This window comes from Salminus brasiliensis, chromosome 25 (genome assembly GCF_030463535.1).
Source record: "Salminus brasiliensis chromosome 25, fSalBra1.hap2, whole genome shotgun sequence".
NCBI lineage: Eukaryota > Metazoa > Chordata > Actinopteri > Characiformes > Bryconidae > Salminus > Salminus brasiliensis.
The window spans coordinates 3,708,606-3,732,683 of NC_132902.1; the positions used below are offsets into that span (position 1 = coordinate 3,708,606).

General features: G+C 43.1%; 1 protein-coding gene and 2 long non-coding RNA genes across 3 annotated transcripts; 2 read left to right on the forward strand and 1 right to left on the reverse strand.

The window, feature by feature from the left end:
• Nucleotides 1-4,042: 4,042 nt before the first annotated feature.
• LOC140548281 (uncharacterized) lies at nucleotides 4,043-4,948 on the forward strand. The gene is made up of 3 exons (XR_011978553.1): nucleotides 4,043-4,102; nucleotides 4,193-4,405; nucleotides 4,842-4,948. It is a non-coding gene; the product is annotated as an uncharacterized lncRNA (long non-coding RNA).
• A 10,837-nt stretch (nucleotides 4,949-15,785) lies between these two features.
• LOC140547742 (sialoadhesin-like) lies at nucleotides 15,786-18,790 on the forward strand. The gene is made up of 7 exons (XM_072670877.1): nucleotides 15,786-16,155; nucleotides 16,232-16,456; nucleotides 16,534-16,890; nucleotides 16,975-17,187; nucleotides 17,975-18,068; nucleotides 18,171-18,201; nucleotides 18,291-18,790. Exons 1-7 carry the CDS (start codon nucleotides 15,786-15,788, stop codon nucleotides 18,507-18,509), a joined length of 1,509 nt encoding a protein of 502 aa, XP_072526978.1. The 3' UTR covers nucleotides 18,510-18,790.
• A 1,308-nt stretch (nucleotides 18,791-20,098) lies between these two features.
• Nucleotides 20,099-21,069, reverse strand: LOC140548263 (uncharacterized). The gene is made up of 3 exons (XR_011978551.1): nucleotides 21,031-21,069; nucleotides 20,267-20,345; nucleotides 20,099-20,149 (listed from the first exon to the last, which is right to left on the reverse strand). It is a non-coding gene; the product is annotated as an uncharacterized lncRNA (long non-coding RNA).
• Between the last annotated feature and the right edge of the window lie 3,009 nt (nucleotides 21,070-24,078).

A 24,078-nucleotide genomic window follows, 5' to 3' on the forward strand; every position in this document is an offset into this window, starting at 1 on the left:
CTAGGTAACCATTAAAAGGTGTTAACCAAACTCGTCACCTGTTTTTCTTTGCATTATTATAATTATTTAAAAAATGTACCACACTGTTAAACTGTCTTCTAAATGCATTCCAGGCAAAATAATAAGCAGAAGCTACAAAGTACAAATACGCTAACAGCCAACAGCGGTAGGCCGCAACATATGTAGCTAGCTTACATCCCATACTAGTACTTCCCATACTGGTCAATTCCAGCTATTTTATGCCTTAAGAGACCTAAAAAGTGGTAAAAGTAGATAAATCAGTGTGAATGAGGGAACATAACTACAAAAAGGAATGCGCTAGGCTAGCTTGTGTATCTTGCTAAAGCTAGCATTTTCAAGAGTTCTGAAAACGTGCAGTTTTAATATTGTAATATTTTAATGTTAACCCACTATCAGCTCTACAGTGATCGTGTATAGCGTAGCAAATGCTGTCCAAATTTTAGCACAAGACTGTAACTATAAAAAAAGAGGGGTTTCTAATAAAAGTGGTCTGTGAGGGGAAGCACAAAGATGGCTAAACTTAGCAGCAGCGTGAGTAATAATAGCGGATTACGCACTTTAGTGTAAAAACAGCTTCAATGTGATTACTGGACCGAAGCACTTCTGCAAGTTTCTGAAGTTTGAAAACCTGCCAATTTTACTCCATCTGAAACCTTAGTACCTCAGTGAGAGTGATAGGCAAAGGCATGGTTGGCTTATTTTGCATAGACTTACACTTTTAGACATCAATTTATTCATTTACCACCCTGTTACTTACTACTACTGCCTCAGAATAAAAAGCGATAAAACACCTTTAAAATCGGCCTTTATTGGCTGGTTTTCGTCACATACGACGCCTCATAACTTTATATTATAAACTAGTATTAACACTGTAACAAAAAAAAAAAAAGTTTAAGCTCCCCCTACTGGCCCAGGAAAAGCCGTGGTTTATGTAAATTCTGGGGGTGTAAAAGTTCAAGTTTTGGGTGTAGAGCTTCTGTGAGTTGATCATGTCTTCAGTATTGGTCTCAGTGTTGGTAGGTATGATCGATTCGGTCCACTCCAAACCATAAGCAGGAAGATCATGGTCAAGGTGTTACATATGTAGAAAATGATTTTGCTGTTAGCTTAGTGCTTCTAGTACTACTACAATCCCATTGAGGCACTAACACAAATTAGCATTATCATAACAGTGTTTTTCTCCTATATTTAGGCTCTAGTTGCGGATCACCACCAGATACGTCCGTTCAAGGGAGTCGATTTCCTCAGTAATCAATGTTTTAATTCAGGTTCTACAGGTGGGAAGATCAGTGTGATAACACGTTTGATCTGCAGTCCTCAGACTAGGAGTTAGGGGTGAACTTGAGCAAAATCCCAGATTACATGCCCATGTCAGGCCTGTATGGGTAGCCGAACTGGAAACCAGAAAGTTTTGTCCACATATTCCATGTAGGGTCAGTGATGGGAACAGGGTCTCATTTGGGTTGTACATTGGCTCATGTGGCCTAGATGGGACCCATGCAAGATTAAGGCAGGCTGGAACAATTTGGCCCAATTGGGAGGCCCAACAGGGTCCACTAACAACACATGTGCAATGCCACTCAAAGCCCATGCCCAGCTGGAAACCACCTACCCCCATTCCACCTATGTGAGCCCCATATGGATGGAATAACCGAGACATTGATGCTTTTTAATGCACTGAATAAATATAGTTTATATAGCATAGGTGCTGGGTATGTGGCTGGGGTTGAATGATCTGATGTAAGATAAGCCCCTATCCTCCCCCACGGGTCGTCAAAACCCGGCACTGCTCATGTATTAGCACATGTATATTTCTTTTACATATAATATAATATCATCAAGCTACAGCATTTTAGAATCTTAGTATACTGAATAGTAACCTGAATGCTCTCTGATAATGTGCAAAGTCACGAGTTAAGAAGTGATAAGCGGGTAGTAGTTGTTTTTTTAATCAGATAAGTATATCTTACGGTTTCCTGTTTATTAAAGTCACACACACACTCCAACACACTCACTTTATCTCTCTTTTCTCTACCAAGTTGATCTCTTCTCCGTGCCTGACTGTAAGTACAGTGCGTTGATCTTTTTGCCCTTAAATAAAATATATACTATACATCCTACTGTGTAGCCGTAAGAGTCATAATAAATAAGGTCAAATAATACATTTATTTAAGTTGTTGTGTAATGAATAAATGATGAATCTGTGACTTTGTTTGGGACCTGAAATGCCCAGATGCTGTTTAACAAGCCAATTTACCACCCTGTTACTGAAAAACAACTTTAAAATCTGCTTTAATTGGCTGGTTTACGACACATACGACGCCTCACTGCCTCTTATTATAACCTAGTTTTAACATTGCAACATTCCAGGGGTCTGACCGGACAGACCTGCTGTCCTCTCGTTGTGTCCTCTCAGCGCGATGTGCTGTTAGCTGTTACTGGTATTTTCGTGGTTAATGAAGACGTAAATCGAGATGCATTGACGTTCACGATACAAGAATAACGAGGTCATTTGCATCACTAATCACCTCCGAATGTTGGTTAAGTGATCGGGTTGCAATCCGCCCTTGAGACGCACTGTACCCCGTTCACACCCATACTTTGTTAAGGTCCATTATCGGATCAGATGTTAATGCGTGTACGAGGCCTATGGTTTATAACCAGGAATGAGCCAATATAACCTTTGACAGAAGTTCCTAGAGTATCCCAGGTTGCTGCTCTAGGGTTTCAAAGGGGTTGTTATGGTATCTCCGGCTGTTGCTAGGATGTTTGCAAACTACAAAGTGCAAAGATGTTTCTGATAAACTGGCCACTCTGGTGCATTTTTGTTACAGAAATAAGTGGAACCATGAGCTTTACATCAGTAGTCCTGACGCTGATCGTTCTACTGACAGTATCAGGTGGGATTTCTTAAAAAAAAATTCTGTGTTTTTATGTTATTGTGAATTGATTCGTCTTACAGTTTCCTTGGATCCTTTTCCAGGTTCTCTGGGACGGAGCATCAGCTTTACCTGTGATCCTCAGACTATCTGTGCTCTGCGGGAGTCAGAGGTGACCCTAAAATGTTCTCACTCAAACACCAACAACAAAACTATCTTCTGGTTCAGCTTCAAACAGAAAGCTAAATGGAGGAATGAGGAACATCCAGAGGATTTAGCTTTAGACTCAGACTACGCAGGACGAGTGAACACTAGGACAACCAGGTCTGGCTCAGTTCTTACACTAAGAGAGCTGAGAGAGAGAGACTCAGGAGAGTATCAGCTCCTGATCATTACAGAAGAAGAGACACACCTCAGCTCAACTGTAGTCAGTCTAACAGTTACAGGTAACAGAAGCAGCTAAACTACGTCCATCTCTTCCAGATTTCCAGATTTCTTGCTGACCTGTATTCCTCCTCAGATCTGTGGGCGGAGAAGATCACTGACCCCAAGCAGCAGAAGGTGTATCTCACCTGTAGCACATCCTGCAATCTGACCTCTAAACCTGCACATTTCTACTGGTATAAGAACGGACTACAGATACACAAGACACCTTACAGGACCCCCCAGCCTCTAGTTTTATCCAGCAACGCTTCTTCTTCTGCTTGTTCTGACGCTGGCAGTTACTCCTGCTCTGTTAGCGGCCATGAGAAGATCCGGTCCACTGCACTGCGTGAGTCTGAATCCTACTGATTATTTAATAATTAATAATTGATAAAAGGTCTATTAACACCCAACATCAATGGTCTATAACTCTACAGGCATTTTTGAGAACTGTTGGAATGTGACCTACACCAACAGCAGCGTGTGTGTTTCGGAGGGTTCCTCAGTGGACTTTCCCTGCACTTACTCATATCCCAGTGGTCTCACAGTCACTGAGGTGTTCTGGTTCTACGTTTGGCCTGAAGGGAGGCCAGAGAACCTGAGTGAGGAAGAGCGGTTTGCTGGCAGAGTGGAGTTTATTGGAGATAAGGAGAGGAACTGCACTCTAAGATTGAGAGATGTGAGAAAGAACGACTCTGGAGAATATCGCTTTCAGTTCAGCACCGGTCCTCCAGAAGAGAAGGTATCTGCTACATCTGGAGTCTTTCTGAACGTTACAGGTAACTAAACCTTGCAGCATGTAGCTAACCGTCCTAGACTTTCAAGAGGAACTGCTAATCAGAATACATACAAAATTTGGGCCTGTTCAGATCTGCAGGTGAGAGTGAGCTCCAGCACAGCTTCATCAGATGGACAGACAGTAACACTGACCTGTAGCAGCACCTGCACTCTGCCCAACAACCTCACTTACATCTGGTACAAGAACGGACAGCCTGTAACTAACAAACCCAGCAGAGACAACAAGCTGTACCTGAACTCAGCGAGCAGTGAGGATGTTCTCCAGTATTCCTGTGCTTTAGAAGGTAACGCTTAAGTTTAAGCAGTTATGTATATATTCTCAGTTAAAAATAACAGGTCGAACCACAGTCAAAGTCTCAGTCACAGCCCTGCTGAAAAATCCAGGCAGATAAACGGTCACCGGTCAAGGCTGGCTACCCATATATATGCTGGCTAAACATGCAAACTCAGCATTAGCCTGCATTAGCCTGCGAGCCAGCGGGGAATCGGGAGGTCAAAGTAGCAGGCGTGGAGAAACGACATCACCCCTACACTGTTGCTACCCGATCCACGTCCCTTGGCACAAATCAGGTAGCGACGGCCCTAAAGCTGGACAGCACCATGTGTTTTCAACCTAGGCCTTCCGTCCAGCTCCTGAAGTCCTAAGCATTGGAAACAAGTTCCTGATTGGACGATTCTCCTTATGAATATCGATATTTATTTTCTGCTTTATTCCTGAAGGTCCAGAGGAGAGCTCAGTGATAAAGCTGATCACAGTGGGAGTGGTGGTCTTTCTGCTTCTATTACTCATCACAGCAGCTCTGTGTTTGTGCTGTGTGATCAGGAGGAGGAGGAGAGGAGCAGAGAGAGACACACATATTCAGGTACTGAGAGAGGATTTCACTTTCTTTCTCTCTACATCCTCCAATAAAGCTGCTGCTGAATAAAGACTAAAGCTGTGTTCTCCTCATCTCTCTCTAAAAGACCCCAAATCCTGCAGACCCCACATACACAGCTCTCAACCCCACCACCATCAGCTCAGACTATGATACTCTACAGGTACGGCTACAGTTTTTTTGTGTGTGTGTGTGTGTGTGTGTGTGTGTGAGTGAGTGTTCTCTTGGTGGTTACTGTATTTGGTCTTTCATTATTGACCCCCCCCCACCAACAGTGTGTTTCAGGATCTTCAAGGGACACATACTCAACTTTGAAGCCGTCCACTGTGTCGTCTGATTACAGCACTCTGACAGTCCGTCTGCAGTGCCCACACTGAGTGTTTGTGTGCACGTGTGTTCATATACAATATATGTCCAAATGTTTGTGGACACCCCTTCCAATGAATGCATTGATTTTTATTTTTAAGTTGTCCCTGTTACTGACGCAGATGTGTCACTGTGTTTGAAATAAATCTGCTAAAGCAATTTTTGGATGTTGGACTGAATTTTTTACAACATCTGCCAAAACACAGACGTTCATAATTGATGCAACCAGTGGCCAGTGGGTGCATTTATGTTTCTAATAAAGTGGCCAGTGAGTAGAAGAACAATATTAGGTGTTTCTAATAAAGTGGCCAGTGGGTGGGAGTTTACAGTAGGTGTTCCTAATAAAGTGGCCAGTGGGTGGGAGCTTAGGGTAGGTGTTTCTAATAAAGTGCCCATCGAGTGGAAGAACAATATTAGGTGTTTCTAATAAAGTGGCCAGTAGGTGCATCTAGGTGCACTTTTTGAAAGCACAAGTTGGGTGTTTCTAATAAAGTGGCCAGTGGGTGGGAGCTTAAGGTAGGTGTTTTTAATAAAGTGGCCAGTGAGTGAAAGTACAAGGCAGAAGGTAGGTGTTTCTAATAAAGTGGCCAGTGAGTGAACGTACAAGGCAGAAGGTAGGTGTTTCTAATAAAGTGGCCAGTGAGTGGATGTACAAAGTAGTTGTTTAAAATAAAGTGGCCAGTGAGTGGAAGAACAATATTAGGTGTTTTGGTGGAAGAACAATCTTAGGTGTTTCTAATAAAGTGGCCAGTGACTGGAAGCGCAAAGTAGGTGTTTCAAATAAAGTGGCCAGTGGGTGGAAGTACAATATTAGGTGTTTCTAATAAAGTGGCCAGTAAATGACCTTTCATGAGTTTTAAAGAATGAGAAAAATCCAGGTGAGCATGAAGTGAAGAGCTCTATACCTCGAAACTCAGAGCTAAAAATATCCCACCGCTGGTAGGATGTGTGCCGCATGCTGTGTATCTGATCAGATGTTAGATAAGCTCCTTTCCTTCCTGTACAGTTCTACTCAGTGCACTTTTAGCGATCATCCTTTATATATATACACATACAGGAATATGCTGCATAAATAAGCATACTCATGTCAGTGGTCAGTGACAAATAGCCGTGAGTCTTAAGATGAGACCAGTGATGATTGAGCAGAAGCTCTTTTTTTAATCAGATAAGAGTCTTAAGAACAGCTTCCTTGTTCTTACAGCACACTCACTCTGCCTATCACTCTCTCCTCTCCATGCCTGAAAGTAAGTAAATGCTGAATACTGATCTTTAATACGTGTATTTCTGCGTGTATATTTTACTGAGTATTAATATTAGAAATGTAGCCATATGCTGTCTGATGTATAGATTAGATCACATGCTTGTTACCTACTTTTTAATGGAAAAGTGTGCAGTATGATGTCAAGAGATTTGGGCTCTCAGATAACACTGACCAAGATCTCTGACCTCAATTCGCTTGTTAGGGCTATGGCTTGTTCTCAGGCATTGTTAGTAAGGGACCTCGTCCCAACAATCAGCAGTCTTGGGCTCCTCTGAACAGCTGCTTAGCGCTCCGAAAACTAGCATAACTGAGGCCCACAAAGCAGGAGATATATAGCATAGCATTTCAGGCTGTTAACAGGAATGGTGGTGGTCAAGTCGAGGTCGGGAAGACTAGCAAGGAAAATTAAAAGCTCTGTTTGAAATGCAAATCATCTTCAGGACGATTTTAGCAGACTATGGAGTGGTGGTGCACTGTTCTACTGTGCAGCAAAACCTGCCCAAATATCTAACCTTCGTGTAAGATCCGTCACAGTGCAACCTGGGGGGCCCCAAGCAGATTTATTAGGGGGCCACCATACCACCACCTCAGCACCAGATGCTTCATCATTCCACAGGGAGAAAGATGTCGTCTATGGCAGTGATTATATGGCAAAGGTCAAAAGTTGATCCGCACCAAGAGTCCTTCGAGGTTCAAGTACAGCTCGGCTCGACCTGCCATCCCTCAAAATCCACAGAAGACGAGCGTCCAGACTTTTTATTTCTGTCCTGCACCGAAGTGGTTGAACGAACTTCCCCTGGGTGTCCGAACAGCAGAGTCCAGCGCTCGCTGTCCTCAAACCCAGACTGAAGACCCTCCTCTTCTGAGAGGATTTGGGCGAATAGCAGAGTGGTCTTTTTACGGACTTGTGTTTAGTAGAGTCTAAACTCAGAGGGATCTTTGAATTTTTAGCCTATTCAAACTAGCTGAGGTTAATCTTGGGTAAATAGTGAAGCACTTTTGTAAGTCGCCCTGATAGATAGATAAGAGCGTCTGCTAAATGCCGTAAATGTAAATGTAAATATTGTGCAATACGCTGAAGCACCTGGGCCTTTATCGACCACCCAAGTGGCGTAGTGGCAGCAGCCAACAGCAGAGATTGGTTAACCAACACTGGACCACAAGAGGTGCAAGCTGAAGGTTTCTGGCATGGCCTTCACAGCGCCACCCCCAAAACCTCTGCTTTAAGCGCCCTTTTCCTTTTTATAAGAAAGTGATCTTGCTTTTTAAAAAATTGCTTTGCCGTTCCACTCCCTTCTCTGCTTCTCCAGAGCCGCTGGCACTTGAGAGTGCAGTAAGTGAACGTAATGACTCTAATAACCTTCGTATTTTTTACTTCACAGAAATAAGTGGAGCCATGGGCTTTACATCAGTAGTCCTACCACTGACCTTGCTGTTTTTCAGAGGTATTTTTCCGTATTAATAGAGTATGAATGGAAATTTAGTATTAAGGTACTTATACTGGTTCCCTTGGATCCTTTTCCAGGTTCTCTGGGACGGAGCATCAGCTTTACCTGTGATCCTCAGACTATCTGTGCTCTGCGGGAGTCAGAGGTGACCCTAAAATGTTCTCACTCAAACACCAACAACAAAACTATCTTCTGGTTCAGCTTCAAACAGAAAGCTAAATGGAGGAACGAGGAACATCCAGAGGATTTAGCTTTAGACTCAGACTACGCAGGACGAGTGAACACTAGGACAACCAGGTCCGGCTCAGTTCTTACACTAAGAGAGCTGAGAGAGAGAGACTCAGGAGAGTATCAGCTCCTGATCATTACAGAAGGAGAGACACACCTCAGCCCAGCTGTAGTCAGTCTAACAGTCACAGGTAACAGAAGCAGCTAAACTACGTCCATATCTTCCAGATTTCCAGATTTCTTGCTGACCTGTATTCCTCCTCAGATCTGTGGGCGGAGAAGATCACTGACCCCAGGCAGCAGAAGGTGTATCTCACCTGTAGCACATCCTGCAATCTGACCTCTAAACCTGCACATTTCTACTGGTATAAAAACGGACTACAGATACACAAGACACCTTACAGGACCCCCCAGCCTCTATTTTTATCCAGCAACGCTTCTTCTTCTGCTTGTTCTGACGCTGGCAGTTACTCCTGCTCTGTTAGCGCCCATGAGAAGATCCGGTCCACTGCACTGCGTGAGTCTGAATCCTGCTGACCAGTTCATTTTTAATTATTTATCAAGGGGTTGACTAACATTTGTAATTATCCCGCTGAAAAATCCAGCTTGGTCATGCTGGTCCAAGAGACCATGGTCAAGGTCAATGGTTGGTAAGTTGGTCATCCAGGGGGAGACCGCCTCTAAGCTGGTAAGCCAGCTAGTTTACCAGCTCTTGACCAGCACAGTGTATGTAGCATGTCATTTGGCTGGACTAGCTGGTCTATCAGCATGACCAAACTTGGTGTCATGCTAGTCATGCTGGCCGACCAGAGTGGTCATCCTGGTCATTCTGATTAACCAATTAGGGTCATGCTGGTCATGACTAACCTGACAAAGCCAGACCACCAAAATGACCAAGCTTCACAACGTTGTCTAGCTAGAGGTGGCTTGAGCTCATTGTGTCTTCCCAGCATAATATGCTGAAGAGATTTTAGCAAGTTAGCTTTTAGCCTTGCCTCCACTCTCTTTCCTGGGTTTGTCATTCTTAAAAAAGCTGGAGCTTTACCTTCTGATGTGGGTTTAGCTTCAGTTTGGGTCAGCTGAGGTAGTCCAGTGAGGGAACAGACACTTGAGAGACGACAAGACAAACGCTAGCGTTGGCTAGTGTTAGCTTTTAGCCTAGCACAGAGCCCCATTTGCACCTGCAGTCATTTGAGCCCTCTTTCTGCTGACACTGGCACAGGACAAGTCGTGATCATGCGGCCTGATTCCTGTAGCAACCCATGTTCCCATAACTAGCAGTGTCTGGAGGTGATCAGCTGCTCTCCAGTCTCACCATGTTCTTCTGTTCTCGCCATCTAACTTATTCAAGGACCCTTACTGGTGTAGAGTGGTGTGCCCTAGTCTCCTAAGCCCTAGTCTCCTATGAAGAGGGTGAAGGTGTTATCCACTACCCCACGCAACCTTGATGAATAAAGGCCAACTTGTCACAATACGCTTTTCTAAAAAAAAGCTAAATTCCCACCCATATCTGTGATTTACAGGCATTTTTGAGAACTGTTGGAATGTGACCTACACCAACAGCAGCATATGTGTTTTGGAGGGTTCCTCAGTGGACTTTCCCTGCACTTACTCATATCCCAGTGGTCTCACAGTTACTGAGGTGTTCTGGTTCTACGTTTGGCCTGAAGGGAAGCCAGAGAACCTGAGTGAGGAAGAGCGGTTTGCTGGCAGAGTGGAGTTTATTGGAGATAAGAAGAGGAACTGCACTCTGAGACTGAGAGATGTGAGAAAGAACGACTCTGGAGAATATCGCTTTCAGTTCAGCACCGGTCCTCCAGAAGAGAAGGTATCTGCTACATCTGGAGTCTTTCTGAACGTTACAGGTAACTAAACCTTGCAGCATGTAGCTAACCATCCTAGACTTTCAAGAGGAACTGCTAATCAGAATACATCAACATTTGGGCCTGTTCAGATCTGCAGGTGAGAGTGAGCTCCAGCACAGCTTCATCAGATGGACAGACAGTAACACTGACCTGTAGCAGCACCTGCACTCTGCCCAACAACCTCACTTACATCTGGTACAAGAACGGCCAGCCTGTAACTAACAAACCCAGCAGAGACAACAAGCTGTACCTGAACTCAGCGAGCAGTGAGGATGCTCTCCAGTATTCCTGTGCTTTAGAAGGTAATGCTTCAGTTTAGGCATCAAAGTCAAAGTCTCAGTCACAGCTCAGCACCAAGACCAGCTGTTCTAGATTGATGTTTGATGGTCAAGGTGGTTGTAAAGCTGGTCATCCAGATGAAAACATACCTATTCTTGTCAAGACCAAAGCTGGTCAACCATCTTAAGGTGTGGTCCCATTTGCTACAGCTTCAACCTGTAACCCACGTCCCCCTAATACTCACATCATGTGACCTCCCCAACCAATCACAAGGACAAAATGGACCTAGATATCTATAAAAAAAACGATTAGGCTATTTAGTCGGATGCTATCTAAGACTGATGTTCTCCCCGTATCCATGTGATGTTCTTCTGGGTTTCCGTTAAATTACCCCTTTGCTAAATTACCCCTAGGTATGACTAGGTGTCTGTGGTACCCTGCAATGGCCTGGGAGTATCTGCCTCTGTCCAGGGCGTATTCCTGCCTAGCTGATTTGATCTATGGTGTATTTCTCAAGGTCTTGAAGGTCCAGAGAAGAGCTCAGAGCTACAGCTGCTCACAGTGGGAGTGGTGGTCTTTCTGGCCCTGATGCTCATCCCAGCAGCTCTGTGGACGTGGTATGTGAGGTAAGGACACTTGTATTTAAGAGGCTTCGGGCACAGTTTTGTATTCTGGTTTTCTGCAATACCTGTAATACAGTGTCGTTTGCTTTTCAGGAGTAGAAAGTCCAGCTCGGCGAAAGGCCGCAGGAGCATCGAGGAGAGTGGACAGGTCAGCGTGTTGAGAGCAGGGACTGATTTCATGTTTAAATGTAACATCTGTCAGTCGTAAACTGTGCTTTCACTTTCTGTCTCTGCCTTAGCATGACTCAGATCCTGTGTACGGCAACATCTCAGCCCTGGCCTTGACGTCTGACCCTGCATGGAGAGCCTCGGACGACGAGGATGAGACTGTTCATTACTGCAATTTGCAGTTTAAACAGCCACACGTGCGAGAAGAGAGCGTTCACTATGCCGTGGTGAACTTCCGTAGACCTGCTGCCAACCAATAAGCCGATCGATGCTGTTACATGTGGTGCACAGCCTAAAGTGCTTGGCCTTACTTTTCATCCCGATACTAATGGGCTCTGGTGGGTGTTCTCTTCATATTCCACAGGCCTCTGACAGCCGAAGAAGCCAATGACCCGTCTCAGATGTACTGCCAGATCCAGAAACGCAGACCCCTAAAATGAGCGACAGGACAGACTCACCATGAGCTTAGTGGATTTAAAGTGAATCATACTTTTTTAAATGTTTATATGTTGAATAAACCTAAACTATATGGACAAAAGTATTGGGACACCTCAATATTACACCTACAAGAGTTTTTATGGCATCCCATTCTAAATCCACTGGCTTTATGGAGTTGGACATGAAGTTGCGTTTCATGGAGCGGAAAAAATTATGAGTAGTCGCCTGTAAAGACTCCAGTAAAGTTTAGGTAACCAACATTTCTACTTAAGTAAGATAATGAAGTATTTGGACGGTGTTATTTGGAGTCCATGCCTTAAATGGTCAGATCTGCTGTGGTGGCACAAGGGGGGCCTACTCAATATTTGGCAGGTGGTATTAATAATACGGCTGATCGGTTATTCAACTGTGCACTGCCTGAATTATGCTACAAAAGTAAAAGGAAATGTTATGAGAATGGCGGCATTAGCATATCTTTTTGTGTGTGTGTGTGTGTGTGTGTGACTGTGACTCAGACCAGAGAGGAATTTATAATCTAGCCAGCTGTGGTTGTACACCCAGCAGACTGCAGGCCCTGATGATGTAAGACAAGCCATTGCGGATTTCCTCACAACTTCCTGTTTCAGCAGTCCTGCCTCAGCACTCTGATATATATGAACGTACTGTACAGATTTCACATATACACACACCCTGCCCCCCCCCACCACCCTCCAAAGTCGTAAGTCGGAGCTTCCGAGGAGAACTCCAAGCCATAGTATCCCCTATTACCTCATTACTTCAAAATCCTTCAATGCTTTCAGCAAAGCATTATGGGTAGTGTAGTTTTAGCATTACAAACGCCTACAAGCTCTATATGCTACTTTGTAATTTATTTATTTATTTATTTTTGCCATCAATTTGGTTCAGAAATTTGGAAATTGAAATAAACAACTATAAAACAACTGTAAATGAAGGGTTACTGGTGAAAAGCGTCACATCTGGGCTCATTAAAAAGGGAAGGAAATTGCTGGTTTTTTAAAAATAAATACACACACACACACACACACACACCATTTCCACACTCTTCAAAGCCGTCTTCCAGTAAGTAAGAAATAAGTGTGAGACATCTACGAAATGTAAGTCAACGCTTCTTATTTCTGTTCTGGATGCAGCTGATCGCTTTAAATAAAGAGCAGGACGTCTATAGTCTTTTTAAGTTTATGGATTATTTCATTAATGATTACATGACAGCACAGGCACGTACATTCTGAGATCGTCAATATCACAATCAAAATGTACCCATGAAAGATAAAGAGTGTCTGTCGTAACTCAGTTTAATGTTGTAGTTGGACATGGATTGGACAAAAGTATTGGGACACCTGCTCATTCATTGTTTCTTCTGAACTCAAGTGTATTAAAAAACAAGTAACTATTGTCCTGCTGTCCAGGGAAGGCTTTCTACTAGATTTGGACATGCTCATTTGTTAAAGGTGCCATTTTCCTTGAAAGGGGAGCTCAAATCTGCAGGCCAGGGAAGTGAGTGGGTATCCGTGCTAGCTTTTACAATCTGTTCCCTCTCCAATCCCCTGAAAACACACAGCACTACCTCGGCTGACCTGAACTGGAGAGCATCAGAAGTCAAAAGGCAGCGTGAGAATGCCTGACTCTGGGGAAATGAGCAGGTGCTAGGCTAAAAGCTACTAGCTAACCACACACAGTGCTATTTATTTATCAAACTTAAAAATACCCAATAAATTCGTTCTATAGAAACTTGCAATTAGTTTTAATGGTGTTACTTGTGTGTATGTGGGTATATAGCTAGCTAACTTTTTGTTACGAGAAAAGCTAGCAATATAGTACAAGCTATGTAAAATCTAGCTAGCTTGTCACACCAGGTTTTTTGTTAGCTAGCTAACTAGCTTAGTTTAGCTTAGCTTAGTTTCCCAGTGGATATATATATATATATATATATATATATATATATATATATATATATATATATATATATATATATATATATATATAAATGGACAAATATCATAACATGAGCTACAAGTACCAGTGACTGTCCAGTAAAGCAATGTAAACAGACAAATGCTATTAGCTAGCACTAGCTACAAAAATGTGTCTGTTTACATTGCTTTATTGGATATTCACTGTGATATTTGTCCATTTATATCTCAAAGTTAGGGTATTTTAAGTACACATTAACAATTTCTGTGTGGTAATTGTATTGTAGCTGGCTAACATTAGCCTACCAGCTGAAAGCTGGATGTAGTCAGCACTATATAGCTCGCTTCTTTTAAACAACCAAATTTAAGGTCAAAGTCACCATTTTTAAAGGTAACTAGACCTAGCAAGTTCGGTTAGTCACATAAGACCTATTGTGTTTTCTTTCCTATAGTTAGCAGTACCAAATGTGTCTACACTGTTGTGATGCTATTAAACAATATGTCCATCAAACGATGCTAATGCTAGTCTTTCTATGCACTGTAAACCTAATTGAACGATTCAAATTTACAGCTATTTATGGATATCTTCATTAGCTTATTGTGTTTCTTCTGAATTCATTTATAGCCTTGCCTAGCCTAGCACTGGAACAACAAGAATAATATATATTTTTGTTATTATTCCCAAGTCTTACCTGATATATTGACATCCTCTCTGTGTCAATGTCGAGGCGGCACAGTGTGTGGCTGGCTAGCTGTGGAGATTATAGTCGGTCGGATGGGTTAGCTTGTAGCCTAACACCCGCTTCCCTAGCACCCGGTCGGCCCTTCTACCTTCTCTGCTCAGCCTAACGTTAGCTAGCTTTTTGCCTTTTCAGCTACTCCACAAGTTTCCACTCACTGTGACACAGTCCTCCATATTCTCGCTTCTCGGGTACGCTTAGCATTAGCTTTTAGCCTTTTAGTCGCTCTTCTGGCTGCTGTGCGCCACAATGCATTTCTAATACTGTTGTTTTCTATTTCAGCTGAGGTCAAGTCTGGTGGCACCATGGGCTTTAAAAGTGGACTTCTATCACTGGTCATCCTGCTGTTTACTCCAGGTAAGACTGCACACACTGTCCACTTTAGTAGATACCTAATTTATGTGTAGTAGTCACTGACCACTGAATATAGCACAGTTTATCACCCCCACATCTCAACCAAAATCATCCTTGGCCAGTTTCTGACCATGGGACTGCTGCTGACCAAATGTTACATGGGTGGTGGATCAATCTGACTTTATATGTGTGAGTGGTCCACCGGCCAGAACTCTAGGCTCTGTGATCAAGTACTGATCACTGTTAAATATCTGGTTAATGGGCACATACGATCAACATGAAACAAACTGGGCCCAATTAAGTGGCCAGTTAAGGTAAAAGGAATAGCACTGGCCTGGTCACTGACAATGGGAGCTGATGTACTGATGATCAGTAAAACCAGTATATGTTGGGTCTGAAACGCTGGTATTCTGGTCATCCAGCACCAGACCAAAATAAGACAGCATACATGATATGGACAAAAGTATTGGGACACCGGCTCATCCACTGTTTCTTCTGAAATCATTGGTATTAAAAAACTGAGTTTATCCTGATTTTGTTGGAGTAACTGCCTCAACTGTCCAAAAACGTTAGCGAGGCCAGAATGTTGGATGATCACCACCCTACCTGATCCCTGACTCCCCAACTCATCCCAAAAGTATTGGCTGGAACATCAACCCTCATTCCAGAGAACACAGTTCTTCCACTGCTCTACAGTTCAATGCTAGGGGGCTTTATACCCCTCTAGCCCACGCCTGGCATTAGGCAGTACGGTGCCATTAGGTTGATGTTAATCTGCTCCAGAGAGTCCTACTCTAGTGGCAGCACTTCTCTGCAGGGACTAGACAAGCTGTCTATGTGCATTTGTGCATCTGTGTCAGCAATGGGTACAACTTAAAGAAGCTGAATGCATTTATTGAAGGGTGTGTCCACATACAATTGGACATATAAAGTATGCTGTGTTTTGACCAGTACTACTCTGGTTGGTTTCTAGCAATGGAAGCTGATATACTGATCTTCTGCAAAACCAGTGAAGGTTCCTGAGGGTTCCTAGGGTCCTGCTGGCATCTCAAACAACAAATGCTTTTCGGTTTACTGTATAAACAGTCATGCACTGTGATTCACTTTCAGGTTCTGTGGGTGAGAGTCTCAGGGTGGTCTGCGATCCTCAGACTATCTGTGCTCTGCAGGAGTCAGAGGTGAAGCTGAGATGCTCGTACTCAAACACCAACATCAGAGCTGTCTTCTGGTTCAGCTCCAAGCAGAAAGCTAAATGGAGGAATGAGGAACATCCAGAGGATTTAACTTTAGACTCAGACTACGCAGGAAGAGTGAACTACACTGAGACCACCAGCTCCAGCTCAACTCTTACAATAAGAGACCTGAGAGAGAGAGACTCAGGAGAGTATCAGCTCCTGATCATTACAGACCGAGGAGAGACGCACCTCAGCTCAGCTGCAGTCAGTCTAACGGTTACAGGTAAACAGAGCAGAGCTGATGATCTGTTCAGTCATTAGAACAGTGCTGTTTGTGTTTACAAAAGATTTCCATTCAGTCCTGCAGGTCAACACTCATATAGGGAAGACTGGACAGACATTGACCTGTAGTACATCCTGCAGTTTGACCTCTGGACCTCGTTCTTACAGCTGGTACAAGAATGGCCAGTATGTGTTCAGGAATGGTGGAAATAAGGAGTCTTTGGTTTTAACCAGCATTGCTGATGCTGGCAGCTACTCCTGCTCTGTTAGCGGCCATGATAAAATCCGCTCCAGTTCAGTGTGTGAGTATTAGAGCTGTTCATAACTGACTCTTCACGATCCAATCACATCAACACATGCTAATCTGTGACTTTTACAGGTGTGTTTGATAGGAACTGCTGGAGTGTGACCTACACAGACAGGAGAGTGTGTGTTTTGGAGGGTTCATCAGTGGACTTTCCCTGCACTTACTCATATCCCAGTGATCACATCCTTACTGAGGTGTTCTGGCATTATCTTTGGCCTGAAGAGGGTGTAAAGAACATAAGTGAGGAAGAGCGGTTTGCTGGCAGAGTGGAGTTTATTGGAGATAAAGAGAGAAACTGCACTCTGAGAATGAGAGAAGTGAGAAAGAACGACTCTGGAGAATATTACTTTCGAATAATCACTAAAATGATGGAGGGAAATAAAAAAGAGAAATTCTCTGGTTCTCCTGGAGTCATTCTGAATGTTACAGGTATCAGACTGTGTTGCTCTTTTCTGCTGGTTCTGCTGTTTATTTCAGAACACCTGAAACCTTTCTGTTGTTCTGCATCTTCAGATCTGCAGGTGAGAGTGAGCTCCAGCACAGCTTCATCAGATGGACAGACAGTAACACTGACCTGTAGCAGCACCTGCACTCTGCCCGACAACACCACTTACACCTGGTACAAGAACGGCCAGCCTGTAACTAACAAACCCAGCAGAGACAACAAGCTGTACCTGAACTCAGCGAGCAGTGAGGATGCTCTCCAGTATTCCTGTGCTTTAGGAGGTAACAGATTAGTATTATGATCTATTTCTATTGAGCATCTCCCAAATAACATGCCCATGTGGGGCCTGTTTGGGTAGTCCAACTGGGAACCAGAAGGTTTTTGCAATGGGTTCCATGCTGTCCCCTCATGGGCCCCATCTGGGTGGGACACTGGCACATGGGGTCTAGATGGGGCTCATTTGGGAAGCCCAACTATTGTCCCAGTGACAACATGTACAAACCCACTCATAGCTCATCATGCACATCTGGAACCCCACATGAGCATGTTGGCACAATGGACTACCTCAGGTGGTGCAAGCCAATGGTTTTGCAATGGCCCTCACAATCCCTCAATCCCCCCATTTCTTTCCCTCATCCCTCAAAGAAATGAAAGACTTTTCTACTGCTACAAAAGGTGTAATACACAGCTGCAATACTCGCCCAAGTGGGTGTTACTGACTGCGCAGGGTGTCCAAACTTTTGCCTCCAAGAAAAAAACCTTGTGCAACTCGCATGCTAGACCATAGCAATGCTGGTACAGCTGAGCACATCACTCAGAAAAAAGGAAAATATCAATCTAACCCCTTGTGGATAGTAAGTGTCATTCATCTACTGGACCAGGGCCGTGACCAAATATGGTCTTTTTGCCAGCTATGCCTTCATTATGCTGGCATGGGATGGCCATTAAGTTCTGCTGCCACTTAGTGGTCCCCCCAAGGTTCTGTTTAGTAAAGACAGTGGTTCTCCATAGAGAACAGAATAGGTCAGAAAGCTTTGTTCTGCTGTAACTGATGATGTGGTTCTAAAGGTCCAGAGGAGAGCTCAGTGTTAACACTGGTCACTGTGGGAGTGGTGGTGGTCTTCCTGGCTCTGCTACTCATCACAGCAGCTCTGTGGATGTGGTATGTGAAGTGTGAACTGACTTACCTGTAAGTAATTAATCTAATTATAGCATTAAAACATGATATCTAATTTGGCCCCTGTTCTCACTGTTGGTTCCTCAGGAGGAGAAAGTCTAAAGAGCAGAGTGGACAGGTGAGCATGCTGGGATGGAGGGAATCTGATCATGTGACAGTACTGAACATAATGTAAATACTGATGTCTTTTGCATCTCATTCTCTCAGTGTGACTCCACCCATGTGTACGACACTACAGCCCCGGCCGTCACCCCTGATCCTTCACCGGAAGTAGCTTCCGATGATCAGGACAGCATTCACTACGCCAGCGTTCACTTCAAACAGTCCCCATCCCCTTTTACTTCCAGACTTCCTGTAGACACTGCAGACGGGCAGGATGTTCAGTACGCTGCTGTAAACTTTAGCAGACACACTGCTGCCCCCTAGTGAGCAACCCCTGCCGTTACACCTGCACTGAGCTTAGCCAAAGTTCTTACTGATACAACTTGAAGCCATGCTGGAATACAACAACCTCTTCTGCTGTTCTACAGGCTTTAAGGCGTAGAAGCAGCTGGTGTGTATAATAAACAGATACTGTAAGACTTGTTGAATTCTGCAACATGGACACAACCTGCAGCTACAGGATGCGACTTTCTTAGCTGATCGTTGGTCTTTGAAAGCAACGGTTGGTGTTACATTTAACAGGTTTTGGCTTTTGCAGATAAATAAAAATCTCATGGTTTCATTATTGCATCTAGTATATTCCACTTTTTAACCACCCATGTAATTACGCTAACTTTCAGAAAAAAGATGCTAGCTATATGTTCATGTTGTAAATCAAATTTCATTGATGATGGACATCAGCTCACACTGTATTTGTCCTATGGCAATTTAGAGTGTGTGCACACTGTGTTTCCTGCCCCTTTTTCAGATTTTTTTTTACTGAATGTTCATTTAGATTAAAAATTTCTTACCTGTCTTTAATGCAGCAAACAGGTTTAGGGAATCTTCTCGGTTGGCACGGTTGTAGTGTTTGTCAGTTAACGTTAAATCATCTCAGATATGGAACAATAAATATTTACTAACAAAATTTGAAAGATATTAATAGGACAAGTACTATCCTTGATTTCCATGACCTGGTCTCTACAAGAGAGTGAGGTCAGCTTGTAAAGATTTAAAGGACCATCCCATCTTACAATGAATACAGAGTGCTGAAACACAAATCTGAGCACTATAGGCCCACAGCAGGAATGAAAGCATGGGATAGGGGTATATCAGAATTGGGGCCAGAATTCGTCTGGGACCTGCAATATGGGACAATGTTCTGGGTGCGTCAAAAACCCTGAGTCATCAGTATATACACTTGACATTTTATCACAGAGCTTATAGGAATTAGAGATTAAATGGGACTTGCTCCAGATCTATATCGCTCATTAAGCCCCCATGGAGCCACTGGCACTGGTCTTTAATACACATGGTATGGGAATGTCCAGGGATCTCTGGTTTGTGGGGGAAAGGTTATCGGTAGTCATGGAAAACTGGGATACAGGGGTTAAGATTTATATACAAACTATATAGTTACAGATAAACATGAACCTATTGGCACCATGCTGCCTAATGCCAGGCGTGGGCTGGAGGGGTGTAAAGCCCCCCAACTTGGCCACAACTTAGGATATCGTTTCCACGGTTTACTAATTCATGGCCAATTCTTAATTATCTTGGTTTCACACCTTACTAATTTATTTATTTGGTTCCCACACTATTTCAAGTGGTGGCCGTGACTTTGTAAGGCATGATAATGAGATCCTAAGTCATGGCCACAACTTAGTAAGACGAGATCTTGTCCCCATGTCTTCATAAGCCATGGCTACGATATAGGGGGCGCTATTAGCGCAGAAACATGTTTTGTGCTCTTTACTGAAAATCAGCATAAACCCACACCAGCAGGATCTCATAAACGCATTGTCCAGTACTTCCCGGGGTCTATCTGTGGACATGTCTGAAAAAGAGAGAACACGCAATTGATCTTTTGACTCACAGTTCCTCTGTTTTCCTCACTCTTACTGCTGGAAGCTGTAGCTCGTCTTCTGTTGGAGTTTACAAAAAAAGAATATCACCATCTTTGGATTAACATCTCCAGTGTTAAATAAACCCCTGTAGTCTTTATATGACACTCTGCAAGAAACATGGTTTCTGATACTCACCTCATCAACAGAAAGACCATAAGAACCAGTAGAAGAACCACAGCGACTCCAGAAGCTGCATAGATCACTGTTGAGTAATCTGTATCAGTGCAGAGACATGAGCAGATTACATGAACCCATTTAATACTCAAAACCTAGGACATACCCAAATACCACAAAATTCCACAAAGATCTGGCAACTATTCCTCTGGGATTTTGTTTCATGTTGACATAACTGCATCACACAATTCCTGCTGACTTCTCAGGAGCACCTTTATGCATCTATCGCAATCCTAAAGGTGGTATATATCCAGGTCTGGATTTAGACCCAAACACAGCACTTAAAATGTCTTTACTAAGAGTCACAAATGATCGACTTACTTCACAGGATAGGGGCTGCACTAATATTCTTGTGCTGCTTGACCTTCCAGATCATTTCACATTCATAAGCAGAGAAGCTTCTGTTCCTTAAACAGAAACAGGAATTCTACCACAAACAACACTGTAAAACTATCAGTAGACACAGGCTTCAACATCTACAACTTCCTGCCTCAAGTAAAATGCTGTGAGGACTGTTAAAGATCCGAAGATCATCAGCTTCATACAGACAGAGGGTCCTACTGATCTCCACATTTGCTAGCTAGTGATCAGCGGATCACCATGATCTGTACCAGTAACATTAGCTTGCTAGCTGACATCAGTCTAACGTTAAAGTGACCTTCATACCGTTACAGTGAGCATCTACAGCTCTATTACTGTAAATACTGCTGTCCTTCTAAACCTACATGAAGCTGAAACAGCACTGTGTTCTCCGGCTGATCCTGGGGACTGGCTGTTTCTCTCTTTTTCAAATATCTCGTGATGTCCATGGTGTTCACGTTACTGTCGACTGGCAGCGCGACGAGGGCATGAAGGAGGAGAAATGGGCTGTGTCCCAAATACCATGTTTAAAAACACGCGCTCTGAAGGGCTCCTGACTTATTGCGCTGCTCGCTGTTGATACTAAAAAGAGTAGACTTTGAGGAGAACTGCAGAGTGTAGGGTGTGATTTGGGACTGGGCTATGGTGACCTATAGGAGTGTAAGAGTGCCACTGCTAATATGTGAAGTGCACAGAGTGAGAAGCAGCGCTAAAGGATCTGCATCCTCCCCTCAACCCCCGCGGAGTCGCCTATGGTCAGTGCAGTCCGTGCAGCAGGTCTGAGTGTTTTAGCACGAATCTATAAATATAATAAATATATATAATCGATCTATATCGATATTTAAATAATATAAACATGAATTATTATCCGTTGTGCTCGTGCTATAAGATTATTTCTATATAATTAGATCATCTACAAACAGTTAATCAGGTGTTACTTGTTATAGGATACAGCGCTTATAAACCTTATAAGGAATAAAATGATGTCACAGTCGGCGCCGCCCGTCAGCCCAGTGGTGAAGGTGCAGGACCTGGAAGTAATGGAGCCACGAGTCGTGGGCTCGACTCCCGGCTCTGCCCCCTCCTGACACTGGTAAGCGTATATACTAGGCAAAGGTTCACGAGTTTGGACGCAAGAACCCTGCCTTAGAGAATCTAGTGTCGCTTACCTGTGCCAGTAGGGGGCGCAGTCCAGAGCCTCCCTCCTGCGCCTTTACTAAGGGGTGGGCGGTGCCGCTTTTTGATGAAACTTTTTACTATTATTTTTATCATTTAAAAAACAATAACTTATAAAATTACATATTAAATACATATTAAAATAACACCACTAATATTTATTATTAATTACAAAATTATTATTATTATTTAGGAGGGGAGAGGAGGACAGAGAGCCAGGTGGAGCTGCTGCTCCTCTGTTGTTAAATGTTCAGTGTATTGACTGAATCAGTCTTTATCATTCCTACTGTAATAACACCACCTTCCAGACGTGTTCACCTCATTCTAATGTCTTGCTTTTGAAACAGGGAGAGGAAGATGGAGGGGCTGAAAGTGCTGCGCGCTCTGGTGGAACACCATGCCGAGGTTCTTCTGCCTGAGCTACATGATGTCTGCTTGGCCCTCATCAAGGAGGTAAGACCCACACTTCATACACACTCTGGATAACAGCCTTTTGTCCAGTCTGTTGTCACCATTTCAAAACTCTGAAAACACTTAGCACAGCATGTGTCTGCTGTGGACTGAACCTTTAATGCAACTGATGCTGTTTTTACAGAATATGCAGTCAGTTTACATGTTTCTACTATGCTTACATTGTCTGTACACACAAGCTGACCCAATACTAAAATTCTGGATCTTTCTTGTCTCGTTTACAAATTCTGACACACAGAATCCCACAAGTAAAACCTAATGTTAAAAAACTTAAATGTATCCTAAAACTAGTTCTTCTGCTACAGCAACAGGTAAACAAGTTACACTAAAACAGCTGATACACATTTCTGAATGTACAGATCATTGAGAAATTGAGAAACTGCTGATGTACACTATGTGGACAGAAATATTACTCATTCATGGTTTATTTGGTAATCAATAGTATTCAAAAAGAGTTTATCAGATATTAAAACAGCACTGCTGAGGTAAATTTGTGTATGTTAGCAACAATATTAAGCATATTTATCTCCTAACATGTACTATATACTAATCTCAACAATGCAAGTTGACCTGCAGTTGGAACAGATACACACTCCCTACAAAGAAGCTACTGGTAAATTTCTCTTTCAGCTGTTAACAGAAGAATATCTATAGTGACCAAAAACACCAGCTGGTCCAACTGGACAGGTGATCTTTAACAGCCCTCACAGCATTTTACTTGAGGCAGGAAGTTGTAGATGTTGAAGCCTGTGTCTACTGATAGTTTTACAGTGTTGTTTGTGGTAGAACTCCTGTTTCTGTTTAAGGAACAGAAGCTTCTCTGCTTATGAATGTGAAATTATCTGTAAGGTCAAGGTCTTTAGTTTATCTAGAACGTCTCCATGTTCTACTGGGTTCCTTTGCTGTAGGCTAAGTGAGAGACACCATCTAACAGCTGTGTGCACAAAAACAGTAATGGTAATGATTCAGTAACAAACAGAGCATTTTATTATTAAATGAGGAGCGATTCTGTAAGCTGTTATACGGAACTGGTGGCAATCCTAACACTGCTACTTTACATCAAGTCAAAGTGTCAAAGTGTCAGTCAAAGAAATAAACTCTCAGTAGTGAATGTGTAGAGTCAACAATACTGCTAATAATGAAACTCAGACAAAGCCATGAATGCTCCTGCTCTCTGTTCATATGGCAGCATCAGTGTGTTCTTTTATCAGGTGACAGAAACAACCCGGCTGTGTAGGAGCTGAGACAGAGGAGAGGCAGGTGGAGAGGCTGTCTGATGTTAGGCTGATAATGAACTGGTTCATCAGTGTGTTTGAAATGAGAGCTTGGAATAGACACATGGTGTCTCACTGTTCATATGGCAGCATCAGTGTGTTCCTTTACCAGGTGACAGGTAGCAGTTTGTTATTAGCTACATTTAACATATTAAACAATTCCTTAATGAACATATTCCTGAATTCAGTCCAGACTAAAAGTCTAAATCTCAATCCCTGAATAGTTTAGTTTTTTGATGATGAATGTTTACTTCTTTAGATGTTCTATCAGGAAGCAGAGAAAAGCCATCTGAAGCAGCCAGTTCTGTTTCCTCAGAAGAGAAGGTTTCTGCTGTTACTGCTATTGTAGTGGAGTCTGGAAGTCTGATTTTTATCTGGACGTTTGTCCGTGTTTGGTCATTACTTCACCTACATTAGCCTCGTAGCTCCAGTACTAAACCTCTATTGATGAGAGAGAGACTGATGTAGTTTAATTAGAGTTTATTAGATGCT